At 38.3% G+C, this 16438-nt stretch overlaps 1 protein-coding gene across 1 annotated transcript in view; it reads left to right on the top strand.

The window, feature by feature from the left end:
- The window catches only part of dgkb (diacylglycerol kinase, beta), a 59386-nt gene that overhangs the window by 23710 nt on the left and 19238 nt on the right, over positions 1–16438 (top strand). The window contains exons 17-20 of the mRNA XM_036538644.1: positions 2529–2614; positions 3842–3931; positions 4282–4442; positions 9726–9790. Of these exons, the coding sequence (XP_036394537.1) occupies positions 2529–2614; positions 3842–3931; positions 4282–4442; positions 9726–9790 (402 nt within the window). The remainder of the gene's footprint in view (positions 1–2528; positions 2615–3841; positions 3932–4281; positions 4443–9725; positions 9791–16438) is intronic.

Genomic DNA, 16438 nt, shown 5'->3' on the forward strand with positions numbered 1-16438 from the left:
GTGACTTCGTACATCACAAACTCTTGGAGCAACAATTCAGTGCGGTGGTTAGGTGGGTGCGCGGAGATGGCGGTTGGAGCGAACGCGCGCATGCTGGGCGAGAGCGGGAGGCATTTGCTCCAGATGTATGTGTGATCGCGCATACCAACGACAGCCCCCACGCTACCTCAGTCAGAACAGCGTCGGGCAACCGGTCACTCCCATCTGTGATCGGGAAGAGGAGCAGGTCATTAATGCTCCGCAAAGCCAATATTTATTTCTTGAACGCATCATTCCTCAGAGAGTACACAAACTCGCGTGCGTTGAGATTTGGAAATATTAGAGTAATGCATTTTTTTAAAGGTGGAATTCAAATGATTTATTTGAGGGAGACTTCTCCTCTAAAGTATGGTGTGTATGGAATACATAACCTGAATAAAATTTTTGAACAAAATCTTGGGTTTAACCTTGGAGGTGTGTTATGCTGAACTATTGATTTCACTTAAGCTTTGTTGAGTTGTCATTGTCAGACGAGGTCACATGCGCAGTATCGACTGCTCTCTGTCTGAAGGTGAGTGACGGACTTGTTGCACGCGAGATCAGCGCAGCAGTGCTGTGGGTATTATTCCAGATGACCTTACCACTGAATAACCTTGTTAATAATTTGTGAAGTGTACGTAATGCAGCCCGCCCTGACAGGGTGACTGGTCACAGTGGTGCTTAAGGCAGAAACAGCCGCACCCTCTCCTGTCAATTAGTGGCCACTGTAACACAATTAGAGCAAATTAAGTGTTTGTTTTTTCATATTTGAATATCTCCAAAGTTGCCTTTCATGTTTGCGGCCGTCTGTTCTGCACCTAACTTGGTTAACGGTAGTTACAAATCCCAGTCGGAGAGTAATTGAGCGACTCATTTCTCCACCATATCATGATCCAAGGCTTCCTCATTCAGTTATTGGTTTATTATTGTGAAGGAACGGAAACATTTGGGCTGAACATTGCCTGCCTTGATCCGATTAGACTTTGAGCAGACTGGTTCTACGAATGCATAATTGTCAGTGCAATTCGAGTGTAATTTAGCAAGATTAGAGAGAGACCTTTGCTGAAACAATCAAAAACAGTCTGAATGGAAAGAAGCAGTAGTTGAAAAATATATTAGGATTAGTTCAAGATGTCAGAGTAAATACATCTGCAGTAGATTTTTTTTCCTCAAGATGTTTTGCTTATCGTCTTAATATAAAACATGCCCAAACAGCCCATGCAGGAAAAGTTGCCTAGTGAAAGGTTTCAATGACAAAAAGAAATGTTACTTAAATGTGAGCTGAAAAAAATAGAGATGTTTTATTTACAATAGTGCAACTCAGAGTATATTTTGAAAATGTAATTTTTAAAAATGTTTAAAAGTATGAAGTAAAAATATGAAGCGGACCAAAGGAAACATCAAATGATGGGATGCTATACATTACTGCTGCTAGATACTGACTAGGTTGTCACATGACAAAAAATAAGTTTCAGTGACTGAATGGTTTTTTTCCTGTATTTCATACTGTATGTAAACCTAAGTAACACAAACACAATCTCAAATAAATCAAAAAAGCGAATCATCACTGCTGAGCCATCACTCATTTAAACCTGATTGGAATATCTTATTAGCTGTTTTGGTACTTGCAAACCATGTGACAGAGGCATTGTTCATCATCATAAACATCATCATCATCCTCATCATCATCACCATCATCATTGTTATCAGTGTCATCTTCTTCTCATTGTTTGATTTTTATTTGTGTGCTGGTATAGCTAAGGGAGAATGCTGGTAAAGATGTGAACCTGGCTAATGAAAGCTGGTGGAGGTACGCCTCGAGGTGTGATAGTTCACACTATGTGGGTGGCATGGAAGCTCAGAGGGGGACACCTCAAGATATCGGCTGCTGTTAAATAAAACATGTTAGTTCAATTTGTTTTTGTTTTCGTAAAAACACCTGATAGTGATGTTTTATTTTCTTGGTTTTGTCTCACAGATTCCTTCATCACTTGACTCAGTTTAGCTCTCTGTGAAGCAGTTTGGGACAGTTTCTTTGTTAAGAGCTTTGTTAAATTTTAAATCAGATAAATTTGATTAGCTGATTGGTTTAAAACACGGCTAGAGGTAACAAGTTATTTGCTGTCACTACATAATCTGTGTCCACCACACCACACATTCCATAGAACTCAGCTCTGATTAAAATCAATCTTTATTCTTTTGTGTCGACTAGCAGGACAATTTATGTTGTAGGAGTTGTCACCGCAGGTATACTGTACAAACCTTGGTCCCTGCTGAAATATTTTACCTCTAAATCAATTTGAAAGCACACTCCTTTCAGTTTATTGTAACCCACTAATTGATAGGCACTAACATTAAGTAATAGGAAATTAATAGATGGTTTATATTCAAATAATCACATCTGGGAAAAATTAAATGAAACAGCAATAATGGTTTGTTACGGGAGCTTTCAGTGTTTTTCTGTTTGTTGGCTGTCATTGTATTTCCTTGTGGACTCTCTGGTGTTGCAGGCTCAATTTCTTCCGAGATGTCCCAGATTTCAGGGTGCTTGCCTGTGGTGGGGACGGCACTGTTGGCTGGATTCTCGACTTCATCGGTAAGCTGTCCAATTTGTCCAAAGTCTTTACCTTTTGTGTTATTATATGATTTGTACTATTATAACACCAAAAAAGTTTACTGCTTAGATTACTGTAAAGTTTTGATTATGCATGGCTGAAATACCGTGGTAAAGAGATGATTACCGTGATTTTATACAAGTGTTACTTTAAGCATAGCATAAAAGCATGTCTTTTTAAACATTAGTCTTTCCCATAATTACAGAATTAATGTTATTATGATCAGTGAAATGGTTTTAGAACTATAGAATTGTGAACTATTTGTATATTGTAACTGGTGCATTAGAATTAGATATAGAATTCAATAGCAATATGCCATTAACATTTTGAAATAGCAATGAGAAATTGTTTACCGAAATTGTTTAAATCTACACATTTAGGGCCAGCAAAATGTGCCATGAAAATGTCTTTTTAGATCTGTGTTTTAAGAAACTTTTTTTTTCATTAATTTCAGAGACTGAAAAATCCCATAATCATTTATAGGAAATTGAAAAAAGCATTATAATGCTTTCTTATAGCCATCATTCAAAGATCAAACCACTTTGTGATTAGATTAGATCAGGTCATATGTCTTATGTACTCTCATCCTCTTTGCTGGTTGGATGCAATCTGGTAAATCATATCAGCATGCTTTTTTTAGTTATCATTGGCATTTAACTGGTTTGCTTACTGTTCCTGAGTCAGTGCAGTAACCATGATGTTTTGAGTGAGCTGAACTGAAACCATTTCCAAATGTATTTATTTTTCTAAATTGCATTTATTCGTTTTACTCTTGCTTTTACTTTGTGAAACAAATTTGTGGTCTCGTTATTTTGGTAAAGTAATGTCAAATATAGTTTCTTGTATATAATCTTTACTGATTGAAAGAATCATTTCTATTAAATTCAAGCTTGTATTTATCCAAGGAGAAAAATAGCATTATTATGTCCTTACAAAAACAACGAAAATTGCTTCAATTTTTTTTTTTTTATCTATCATCACAAACCAAAATAAAATTGTAAACAGAAAGCTTCTTCTAGGTCTGGGTGTGGTATGGACAACAGTACAAAGCTGTGGCCAGAACCACAGTTTGGAGCAATGGTCAGGACAGCAGTGTGGAACAGTGGTCAGGGCAGCAATGTAGAGTCAGATTTGGAGTGCGTGTAGAGGTCAGATTTGGGGTCTGACCGAGGCATAGAGATTTGTGTCTGCCTGCCGTCTTTTAACAGATAAAGCCAACCTGGACAGGAACCCCCCTGTGTGCGTTCTTCCTCTCGGCACAGGAAATGACCTGGCCAGGTGTCTGCGATGGGGTGGAGGTATTATGAACACTCTCATGTATAATCATTTGCATAGGTCTGTATTCTAGTATCCACTTGAATGTGCGTCCTTACATGAATCTTATTTTGAAATGGTTTTTATATATACCATTACAGTCTATATTGCAACAATATATTCCCTCAGTGTCATGTTTTGTGTTGTAAGCTTTTAGATTCATAGCTCAATGGCCGATAAAGTCTGTGTTAGAATACCTAATTGGGGATTTTAATAAAATGATATTGTATAATTGGTAGGGATGTTACGGTAGATTAAAACACAGTTATGCTTTGCGGTCTGCAGCTGTGTGTGCATGTGTGTGGTGATCTAATCAGGGCTGTATGTGTGTGAGGTTACGAGGGAGAGTGCTTGCTGAAGATCCTAAAGGACATCGAGAACAGTACGGAGGTGATGCTGGACCGCTGGAAAGTTGAGGTGACTGCAAATGACAAAGAGGAGAAGGGGGACCCGGTGCCTTACAGCATCATCAACAATTACTTCTCAATTGGAGTGGTGAGTGTCTCGTTTCCAGTGAACCACTGGCCATTCATTTCACACACACACACACACACGCACAAACACACTGTTGTCTGTACATCTGGCTTTTCAAACACAGGGATACAGTGACCAAGCTCTCCCAGTCAAGCCAACAATTAGTTCAGTTATGACTTTAACCCTGCTCTTTGAGAAGCTGTCAGAAGTTCATTCAGAAGTTACATTCATTTATCATGCATAGACAAACTAGAGCCTGGAATAAAGGTGAAAATTTGTGGGAAAAGCTGACAGGTATTTAAAATTGAATGGCAGGGCAGGTGTTGACCCTGATGGTTTTTGCTTGATGTTGGTGCTCAAAGTCAGCAGTTGCACTCTGCTCTTTTGTATTGGGGACCTTTTGTTTTCTGCCTTCACCTAATTAAACAGGGAAATATACAAAGCACAGAGACAAAATGTATCCTAAATGCCAATAGTATTTATTCATTTATCATTATTATTAAGCCATTTTAGATATTTTAAATGTAATCTTTGGTTTCAGACTCAACACCATTAATATCTTTATTTATTGCAATTCCTCCACCGTTGAATAAAAGCCCAAAGGCCCTCGCCATCTCCATCTGCAAGCACCACACCACAGATCTCTGTGCATCTTAAGTCTAATGATGCCGATTACACCTTTCGCATGTTGGCCATTACTGACAAATGTCAGTGGAAATATGGTAATTGACATTTGCAGGTCTGAGGACAGCGCTGCCATCGCGCTGTGACATTACAGCATTATAGCGAGATGCGCGATGCATGTCTTCACAAATGTTAGTCGAATGATGCAGCTCTTTAATTCTCCGACCTGTGAGGACGCAAGGCCACTTACCAAGTCAGGGATGTGACGGCAATTTCAAACTATGGCTGATACACATTACTGCCGGTTCAGCACTTCATAAAAGTAGTAAGAGATTAATTTGCTAAGTAGACCTGAGAGGATACAAACCCACTTCTCAGGTTAGAGTTGTGATGGAAATTTAAAATTGTGCATGCATTAAGCATTATTGTGAATTCAAGCCATCATAAAGGTAATGAGAGATGTATTTGGTAAGTAGACATTGTGTAGTAGTACAAAGGAGTAGTACAAAGTGTAATCGTACAAAGGAAACATACACAAATCCCATTTTCTCAGGTACCATACAGAAAGCAACACATCAAAGACCAAAAATCTGCACACTTTTTCTTCCAAAATTTATTTCCTCCGATAATGTACACAGAAAAACATTTGACAACAAGGTGGATCATTGTCCTGTTTACCCTAAGAGAATACATTTATTTTGAAAGCAGATTTGCAGATTTTGGGTCTTTGGTATTGTGTAGACAGTTAACATTAAATATACAATATGCAAAATATTTTGCTCATGAATAACAATTGTGATATGTGGACAGGAACAGTATTTTGTGACATTGTTATGTGACAAATATGTTATGTGATGCATGGAAAATTTTGTATACATCCCTGAATCTTTTAAATGAAAGCAATATAGGAGCTGAAAACATTGAAGATCTGGTTTAGGTGACACAGAGTATACGCTTAGAATGATAATAATCATTTCACAAACTGTGCATACAGTGATACCCATAGAAACTTGTACATACATGTGTGTTGTGTTTCCTCAAATCGTGATAAGTTAAATGTATTCTGCTTCTTTGAGAGCCCATGACATTTTTACTCCCCTTGAGTAAAATCTGATCTTTAAGATCAAATCTATGATATATGTTCTATTAGGGGGATAGTATTGGGCCTGGCTATGTTTGCATCTGAATGTGTTCATTTTATTGTGTCTTGATACTTGTGACACGGTCACATTTTTTCACCAAAAATTAATGACAGTTTATGTCTGCGTCGAGTCATAGCATGTGTTGGGCAATGGATTTGCTTGTCAGGCAGAAGGTGATAGAATTAACCTTTTGCTTACTGGATAACATTGGAAGACATCAAGGCAAGGCAGAATTTGACAAAAGTCTGAGATGAAACGTTTGTCAAGTTTCATCCCAGCTAAAAGAAAAAATTAAATCTCCAACAGAGCTGCCGTGCTTTAGACTAAAGACATCACTGAATGCCTCTTACATGATGACTCTTTGTGTCTCCAGATTGTGTTTCAGTATATGAATTTTTTTGCTCCGTGCATTTATGTCCAAGTATGTTTAAATAGGCTGAATTATTGAAAGGAATAAAAGATTGGTATAACTACAGAATCTGTAGTTCAGATTTGCACAGTATCAATGAAATATCTCTATGTTTGATTTCTTGAAAACACAGTAATCACAGCATGGAGGCTACTTCAGGAGGACAGGGCATTTGGCCTGCTGTAAAAGGAGACACTGTGTTTCCTCTTGTGTAAATGCACTGCATCAGACAGCAGATTGGACAGATGAAGTTGTTTATTCCAGGATTACTGAAGATTCTGAAACCTCAGTGGAATAATGTGTGATATTTTGTGTTACATTTCACATCAAATTTTGTGATACGTTTCAAAAAACTAATATAATAAAGATTACAGAACAAGTCAAGCTGATAATTACTTCAGAGATTATGCAGATATATAAAGATTACATCTATAATAACAAATCTCACTGCTGAAGATCAGAAGTAAGTTAACATTGAAAGCGTGCAAATTATTTTAAAGGGATATAGATATGATGTACTTTATCTTTATATGTATAAAGCTTTTCACTTTTTATTAACTTTTGTTATTAGCTAGATTTTTTCAGATGATCAAATGAGGAATATTCTCCGTTAAGAGTCAAAACACTTGTAATAGGAACCATAAGCAAGAAGATAATTAGAATTACAGTAATTAGTTTGTGTGCTTTTATCTCTTTTAATGTAAATGGTCTGTACATAGCTGTCTGAGCGTGTGTAAATATTAACAGTATTTGGCAGCATTATTGTATATTGGCTGTCATGGGTACAAGTTAAATATTATCTTTTCCACTTTTGTTTAGTTTTTACATGTGGTATCTGTTTTGATGTATTTATTTCAGCTAGTAGTGGTAGTGAGTTGATAGCATACAAGGCTGATAATGTGGCAACAACAGAACATCTGTCAGATACACCGACCCAGTCTCCAAAAGTACAATAGGGCAGCGATTGCACTGAACCATCCTGGACACATGAATGTCGGTCTCAGTTGTGTCCAAACAGGTATGAAGGACATGAAAATGTATGCATGGATGCTGGAAGTGTGCAGAGTCCTGTCCAGCTTTTCCAAGCACAGCAAGGAAGGTGGATATTTCAGTGTGTCACAATGAAGATGCATTCACTTCCCAACTGGCAATGAGATCTAGTCTCATCAAAGAAGATTCTTCTCATCTCAAACAGGCTTTCGAGAGATTTTCCGATTTTTTTTGCTAATCATGTACCATTTAAATACTAATCCTGTTTTATCCAATTTAATGTAACTGGTTGAATAATCCCCCATGAGGTACCATAATGATCCCAATCAGCCAAGGAGTAAGAGACTGGGAGCTAATCACACGGGACGCCCTAAGATAATGTAGTCTGATTCCTAATGACCCTGTACTCATGTCAAAGTCATTACTCTCGCTGTGAAGGGACATCATCTGCCTGCCAAACTCATAATTGGACTAAACGTTGAGCTATGAGGGACATTACATATGTCCTTTATTAATTTGGGTGCTGAAGTTCTGCAATGGTAATTATTAGAGCCGTGCTGAGAATGGATGGTCAGTGAGCTGAGCTCCCTCCATCCTGGTCCCTGTTCAGGAGGGGAAGTTTGTCTTCGCACTGCAACATGACCAAACACACTGGAGAACTTTTGTACTTGCATCTCACTTTTATAAGTTAATACACACATACATACTCATGTGGAGTATGAACAGGGCTCATTGCACTAGTTGTACAATAAGATATTGTATGTTGTATAAATATATCTGTGTGTGTGCATGGGTGCATGTGCGTGTGTGTTGTTGTTGTACAGCAGTAGCAGGTTTCAGGACTGAAACCAATAGGGAAATGCATAGACTCTTATCTTTTTCTTTTGTGTTTATTGTACGGTTTTGTAAGAAATCAAGTAACACTCTTTTAGATGTATCCATCATTTCCCATTTTTTGAGTGTGTTGAGAAACACTGAATCATTGGGGAATCGCACAAACTCTTTTGGTCTATATCTAAGAGAGTCCTGAAAAGACATCAAGAGAAAGAGAATTGATTTTTTGCCCTCTCCTAAATTTGGTCCTGTGAACTAGCAGGGGGTCTTCCCTGTGGCTGGTGATTCAATAGCCGATTTCAAGAAGTAACTGGTCAAAACAGATTTCTTGGGAGTGAGAGGAAAAAAACAAGTAGATCATGAAAAAGTTTCTTTAACTTTTGTTTGTTTGTTTGTTTGTTCCAGCTCTTATGGGGCATGTGGCTCTATTTCTTTGAGTCTTTTTGTTTTACTTTAAACTCACAATCATACATATTTAGTTGACAGATTCACCTGAGGTGAGTGAGGCAAGTAGTGAGCTACTGCTACTGCTAAGGGATTCATGGCCTGTTCTCATTTTTATACCTGCGCATCTTCTGTGTTTCTTGGTCTTATGCCCCATGTATTGAATTTAGTTTTTGAAATCTGCCAGATTTTCTTGCAAGCAGTAGAACCCAGATGCTGTTAACGGTTGTGTATGCATGTTGAAACGTAATTAGATGCATCACCATTCTTTAGTTAACAGCATAATGTAATTTTTCAATTAATATTAGATGCCCAGATACAGCAGGAGCCTTGTCGTCACCCTTGCCACAGCAACACAGAGATACACACAAACATATGCATAAACACACACACACACACACACACATACACACACACGCACACACACGACTGCTCCTGTAGCCCGGGGGTCAGGGAGAGAAAACAGCTCATTGTTGCCAGGGGAGCCGGTAGCATCCTGTTTGGCTGCGTCCGTGATTACTCGCAATGTGTGTTTAATTAATTAGGCTGCGTGGAGAACCCGTGCTGTTCTGCCTTTTTGTCAATACTGCTAGTTCTGGATGAGAGTGCAGCCTTGAAATGGCTAAAAAAAAACAAGACATTATTTGTCTAGAAATTCATATGAATGTGCACTCTGCTGGTGCAATGTGCGATCAGTTGAGACAGACCGCCTCTGTGTTCTCAGAACGTTTTGGTAATGTTCGTCCAAAACCTCAGTCTTATGGGGGGAGGGGTATTATGACATCCATAAAAAGCATGTTGAGTGACTGACATTATTATTTTTTAGCCTAACTGTGTTTTATCTTCATTAATCCTTTCAAGGATGCCTCCATCGCACACAGATTCCACATCATGAGAGAGAAACATCCAGAGAAGTTCAACAGTAGGTGAGTTTCCTCAATTTCACAAATTTCTCCTCTTTTCGGCCACCACTCACGTGTTACACTCCTTACTGTATATAGTAGCTCTCGTCTCTTTGTACAATTTTACGGATCTCACACACTACATAGGTTTTCTAAAAATAAATTTAGATAAATAGAGTCCCCTGAAATCTGGATCATCTTTGAATGAACACATTTAAACAAGAGTCTTTTGTTCATTTATCACACAGGATTTCTCATGAATTTCAACACTTGTAACCATTATAATGTGTAACAAAAATCAAAGAAAAAGAAAATAAAGAAACAGAAAAATAAGAGTTTCTTAGTTAAATTCTAATCCAAATGTAATAGTCAACATTAAGGACGAAGCAGGTTGTAAATAGAGTGTAATGTAATAGGAAACAATATATGATACATGATTATTTAATGAGATACATTAAGTGATAGCACCATCAATTCATTGTACTAGTATGTCCATTGCGTAATATTCTCAATTTAATTTAGAATATTGGTAAAATTGTTCAGAAAACCGATGGAAACATAAAGAGTAATTTAAAGGGCAATGAGGAAATACAACCCAGGGAGTGTTTTATTGAATGTAACAAGCCTTCATAACAATTCCATAAATCAAAGGCCTGATGGCTAATTCTATGTTCAAAAACACTTACTCTTAGGTTCAGCTTCAACAGCTTATCGAATTTTAAAAAATAAAATAATGCTGCATGCGGTGAACTGGCCCAAGCATGGCCTCCAGATTAATGAGTGTGGTGGATTTGTGAAAGTTCACTGGAGTGATTGAGGAAGATACAAGACTGGCTCATGCAAACTTCCTCGTTGAGGACTGTGATTAATGAATGTGAATCATTTGCAAAGCACTGTAAACTGCCCTGCATCTCTCTTTTCTTCTCTCTCTCCTCTCTCTCTCTCCCTCTCTTTCTGTCTCTGTTTCTTTCTCTCTCTTTCTGTCTCTCTCTCTCTCTCTCTCTCTTTCTCTCTCATCTTAACCACATGTCCACAAAGACGCATCAAAAACAGGATACGTGAACATGATTCTTGGCACTGTTTTCTTTATCTAGTTTTAGATGTGTACCATTAAATACATTTCAGCGCGTTTTCTCATGGGCATGAAAAGAGCAGCCCCAGGAAATGCCAAGGTCTAAGAAGATGGATGAAGTATGGATTTAAATTGAGTGGAATTTTAAAGTAGTTTTTCAAAAGTGAACAAAAACAATAGGGTGCATTTCATCATAACAGCCCACTCTATATATTTCAGCCTCCAAATAGATATACACGATTGCGATTTTGATTGAAAGGTAAATTACCAGTACTATTTCAAGAGCAACTCTACTTTAGTGGCAGTTTTATGTTAATAATGCCCTCGAATGAGGTTGCCACAAAAAACAAGGAAAGCTTCATGCATCGGTCAGAAATGTCTCTCAGGCTGGATATTCAGCCCTTGTGTCCTGGCTTCCTTGTATAGATGCATCATAAACATATTCAGAAGTACAAGGAGAAATACAATAGTAGTTAATTGTTATGTGCTGTTGATTCTAACATTGCCTGCAGGAGGCTGCTTATAACTCTATAAGCCCTGGTGAGGAGCATGTCCTCACACTCGTCTCATTAAAAAAAAGACTGTGCAACAGATGATGTTTTAGGTGTTGTTGAGATATTTTCAGGAGGGTTATTTCTGCAGAATGTTGATGATTCACATTGTCCATCTGTGTGCAGCTCAAATTGTGTTCACCTTCTTGCAATGAACAAATTTGGCATCTTCATCTCCATCAATAATTAACATCCCAATAAGTCATTTCTAACAATAGGGAGTAATTGGTTTGGTAATTGAATTTGCTTGGGTAGTTAGACATCATTTATCTGTCAGCGTGATGACACAGGACCTTTAACAGAGACTCCTAATAATCATATTCATAATCATAATCATATTTTACATGACCAGGTTTATAGTTCAGCAATTTGCCTAGTAAATTCTCAATGTATTTTTCCACCATTGTAATGAAATTAATTTTTTAAGATACTCTGGTTCACTGTCGGTTCTCTTGTCAAGTGAAATATTGGCATATATAATGATAATAAAAAATGATTAAGGAATGCTTGTGTGTGTGTGTGTGTGTGTGTGTGTGTGTGTGTGTATATGTGTGTGTATGTGTGAGTGCACGTGTGTATGCGCCCATGTCTGTCTTTGTATTATAAAGCATAAATTAAGCATCCATGAAACACTGAATTCATGTTGCACCTGCATTTATAAATGAATCCTGTCCATATATACATTTTTATCCAAAATGATTTATTACTTAGGAATGGATTTGTATTAATTAGTGTAGTTTTGCTTTTTAATTGAACAGGCTGTGCTTACAGTATATAAAGAAATGAATTATATGTATATATAAATATATAAAACATTAATTAGCTAAAAGAATACAGACAAGGTACATAACTACTTTATGTGTGTAGATATTGTTTTATACCATCTTGAAAAATGATTGAGATATTTTAAGAAAATTATACCATCTGTTATTTGAATTCGATGAATAATTTACTGGAAGGAATGGGTTTAGGATCTTTCTATTACACACTATCCTTTCCATGTGAATAATGTATGATTATAGTTCTTCAAGGTATCGTAGCTTTTGCGGGATTTGTCCGAGGGGCCTCTGTCCCTTTTTGTAGACAAGCAGTGGCAGAGATGAAGCTTATTAACTGTCTTAACATCCTCTGTTTCCCTCTTTCTGCTCAAGCGACCAATGATCACAGTAAAACACATTGGACAAAGGTCTGGACTTTGTTTGGGGCACAGACATTTCTCCTGATACAAACTCAGAACAATATGATGAAAGCAAAATATGGGGGCAAAATATGGGGGCAAAATATGGGGTTGTCTTTCTGTTCTGTTCTGCTGCCGGGCGGCAGTGTAGCATAGTGGTTAAGGAGCAGGACTCGTAACCGAAAGGTTGCAGGTTCGATCCCCGCTGGGACACTGCTGCTGTACCCTTGGGCAAGGTACTTAACCCACAATTGCCTCAGTAAATATCAGTAAATTACTTTATTGTAAATATCCAGCTGTATAAATGGATAACATTGTTTAAAAAAAAAAAAATTGTAAGTCGCTTTGGATAAAAGCGTCTGCTAAATGAATAAATGTAAATGTAAATGTTGTTGGGGGGGGCGTACTGTGAGCTTTGACATTCCTCAATGCATCAGTGAGGAGCAGGTAGGCGACTGATGATCCATCCTTTGTTCCATCCGAGCTCTTAATTACACAATCAGAACAATTAAGTGACTAAAGTAATGCGGGTGGTCACATGATAGAGGTGCTCAAACTATGTAGAGGGACAATAGCCTAGACCCAATCAAACCCCAAAGAATTTTGCCCTGAGCTTTCATTCAGAAATGTATGCAACTGTTGTTTATTTTCATTTCTTACATTAATGACATTTGTCATTAATTTTGCCCTCTAACAAACTTGTGACATTGTATACAAAAAGTATGCAGACATATAGGTCTGCATAACAAAACCCGCAGCATTGCAGAAGTCCGGGAATAGGGCTGCCTTCCCCTGGTGGGGGCTGCGTCACACAGGACTTCCTTTTGCAGGAAGCTGAGCAAAAGCAGTATGCTGCACTTTTCTGTACTTGTTTCTCTCCATTTTTTGAAGCAGCATTAATTATATTTGTCATAGACTTGACCTTAAACAAGACATAAATATTTGATCAGTTTTAATTAACAACAAAATAATGGCATATTCGTTTTTAATTATGAAAAGAGAGGATCTTGTTGATGAATCCACAGGCCTGGCCCGGCTTTTTTTATTTGCACCTTGGGTGATTATGGGGGAGAAGGTGAGAAGATTTGACACTTTGCAGATAGATTAATTTACTGCTGTAGCCAGACCAGGAGGTGATAATGAGGTCGAGGATTAAAACCAGACAATCAGGCCGCTGACGACTCCTGCCTCGTTAAAATATACTGTTCAACTTGTCACTGATCTCCCATGTAATTACACACTAATCTCTGCCTCGGAGAGACTCTCTCATGCCTTTGTGTCAACCCTCGCTGCAGTTTGCTTATTTTGTCATTGCTGTGCACCTGTCAACATTATGCCAACAATGAATCACATTAATTATTTTAATGTTTGTGACAATCTATATTCACTTTTGACAAAAAAATTAGCATTGATTTCTTTCATAGTACAATTCCTTCTGTTTTCCTTTTCTCATAGTGGAAAGGGTAAGGTAGTGTAATAGCGCTCACATGAGGCCTTCACTGCTGTGCTGTTTCCAGAGAGGTATTTCTGCAAAGCTGCAACATATAGATGCTGAATTTCTGTATTATAGCTACTTCATTTCCGCCTCAGTAAGACAAAATAATTGTGATTTATCAATCTATGCATAGCGTCACTAAAAAAGTTCAAAAGGTGGTTGAAAAAACATATTGAGCTTCTCCAAGGTGATGCGCATGTACAACCCTTGGTAGCAGTCCAAAAGCAAGTGAACAAACAGAATGGTATTTATTAATAGAGTTGTCAGATTTTCTATAGCATTGTTGCTTTCTTGCTTATGTAAAGCAAGATCTTAGTCTTGATCTAAGATAGTCTAAATCTTAGTCATGATCTGGGAAAAATGAAATACAGAAGGAAGAAACATCTACCTAATCTGCTTTCCTCACACCCACTGTTTACATATCCTACAACATATAAAGTTCTGTCACTCTCTCCCATTTTCACACCAGCTCACTCAGAGTCTGCCTGAGCTTTAAGATATTCCTGAGTTAACCTTTCCCAAAGTCGGAGGGAGTCCAAAACGCGGAGGGGCGTTTAGCATAATGAGGATCGTCATCAAAGCGAGCCGTTGAGCTGGGCCCGATTTGACCCACCTCAGTGTTCAGTGTGAGTGCTCAGTCCTGCAGGAGTCCCGGACCCAGCCGGCAAAGTGCTCGCACCTAATTTGAGAAGAAATAATTTGTCTAAGCGGGCTGTCATGTATAATTAATGGCCACTTACGAGTGTAATTTACTGAGCTCTCACCTGTGGTCCTGTCTGTCCCCTGGCTGGAAGTCCCCATTTACACCCACTCCACCAGTTTAAACAACGCCGTGGCTTTCTGCCGCTCTGTAATTATGAGCATGAATACTGTAAATGAATAGAGGAACTAATGCATTGAAGTGCATGAGCAAGACGGCTCTGTGCAGGGAGGCGTCGGATAAAGAATGTGGAGCAAGTGAAGGAACTTTCTTATGGATGACCTGCTGTGCATGTGTGTGCATGCTGTGTGTCTTTAGATGGATCTTTATTGCCATTGTTAGTATACTTACTACTGGTTTTCCGCTTAGCATTCACTTTGACTTATACAGGTTACAATTTTTATGTTATCACTTCGTACATATGTTATCATTTCATGCAGGGTTTCAACTTAGTTAAGAGGCTCAAGAATACAAAACAGCCTAGGACTGGAGATGGCATCCATCTGGTTATGAGACCATTTCCCTCATTGCTATATCATAGTAATGTCTGTAAAGAGGCTTGGTGTGGGCATTTATTCTCATGGGCTCATTTAAGGCTGCCTCTGCTGGTGCCCATGTCAGTCTGCCCAATCTCCCTGGACCTGCCTCTGTCTCTGTGTTGCTCTCCTTCCACTGGAGCTACCATGGTGTCCACCGGTCCACAAGTGTCCCTCAAACCAGCTCCCACCAGCCTTTATCAAGCCACCAGCCCCTGTAGTGCCACCATCTCCTGTTGAGCCACCAGCTGCCAGCATGTACTGGTACCCCTCCCTGTCACCATCATTATTATTTACATGGTGGGAGGTGTAAACTGAACCTGTTCATAAACCGGAGCTCATTCTGTGGCCTCTTTTACTGTCTCTGTCATTACCACAGTGGAGGCACAATTCTGTCTGTGCATTTCATTCAGAAAGTTAAATGCACAGCCCAGCATGCTCCAGCCAGAAATGAAAATTGGTTCCTATTCTTATAACTTAATGTAAATGATAATAAGGCTTTTATAATATGTGGTTGTGACAGCATCTAAATGCTTTTCAGTATATAGAACACACATATAGCTCCATAACAAGTGAAAACAGCCATTGATATTCTGTATGTAGTTTCTGATGTGTGTCTTGTATATATATGTATGTGTGTATGTGTGTGTGTGCAAAAAATAATAGATGGATGGACATGAATCAAATAGAATAAAACTGTAGTGGACATATGTTTGAGAACATTTTTTTCTTGTAAGGACGAACTTGAGGTACATTTACCCACCACTAGGTGTAGCTATAAAACATACGTTTCTCAAAGTGCAGCAAATGGCAACAATAACGAAAACACTGCCACTCAGGTCTCACCTTCAAAGGTCAAAGTAATCTCATAGTCTTGTTTTTAAGAAATTCATATTTTTCCAAAATTAATGAAAGGGATATAATTTTAATGTATTCCTATGGAAATATAATTCACGGTAGGTTTTGCTGTAAACATCATATGGCATTAACAAGTATTTACTGGCCAGCCTCCTACTGAATAACTTTGGGAAAAAAAAAACTTTTGAAATCCCCCGCCACCCCCCCCCCCCCCCCCCCCCCCCCCCCGAAAGTGTTGATGTGGAAATACTCTTTCTCTGTTTTTTGCTTCCCCAAAGAAAAA

This window comes from Megalops cyprinoides, chromosome 10, assembly GCF_013368585.1.
Source record: "Megalops cyprinoides isolate fMegCyp1 chromosome 10, fMegCyp1.pri, whole genome shotgun sequence".
Lineage (NCBI taxonomy): Eukaryota > Metazoa > Chordata > Actinopteri > Elopiformes > Megalopidae > Megalops > Megalops cyprinoides.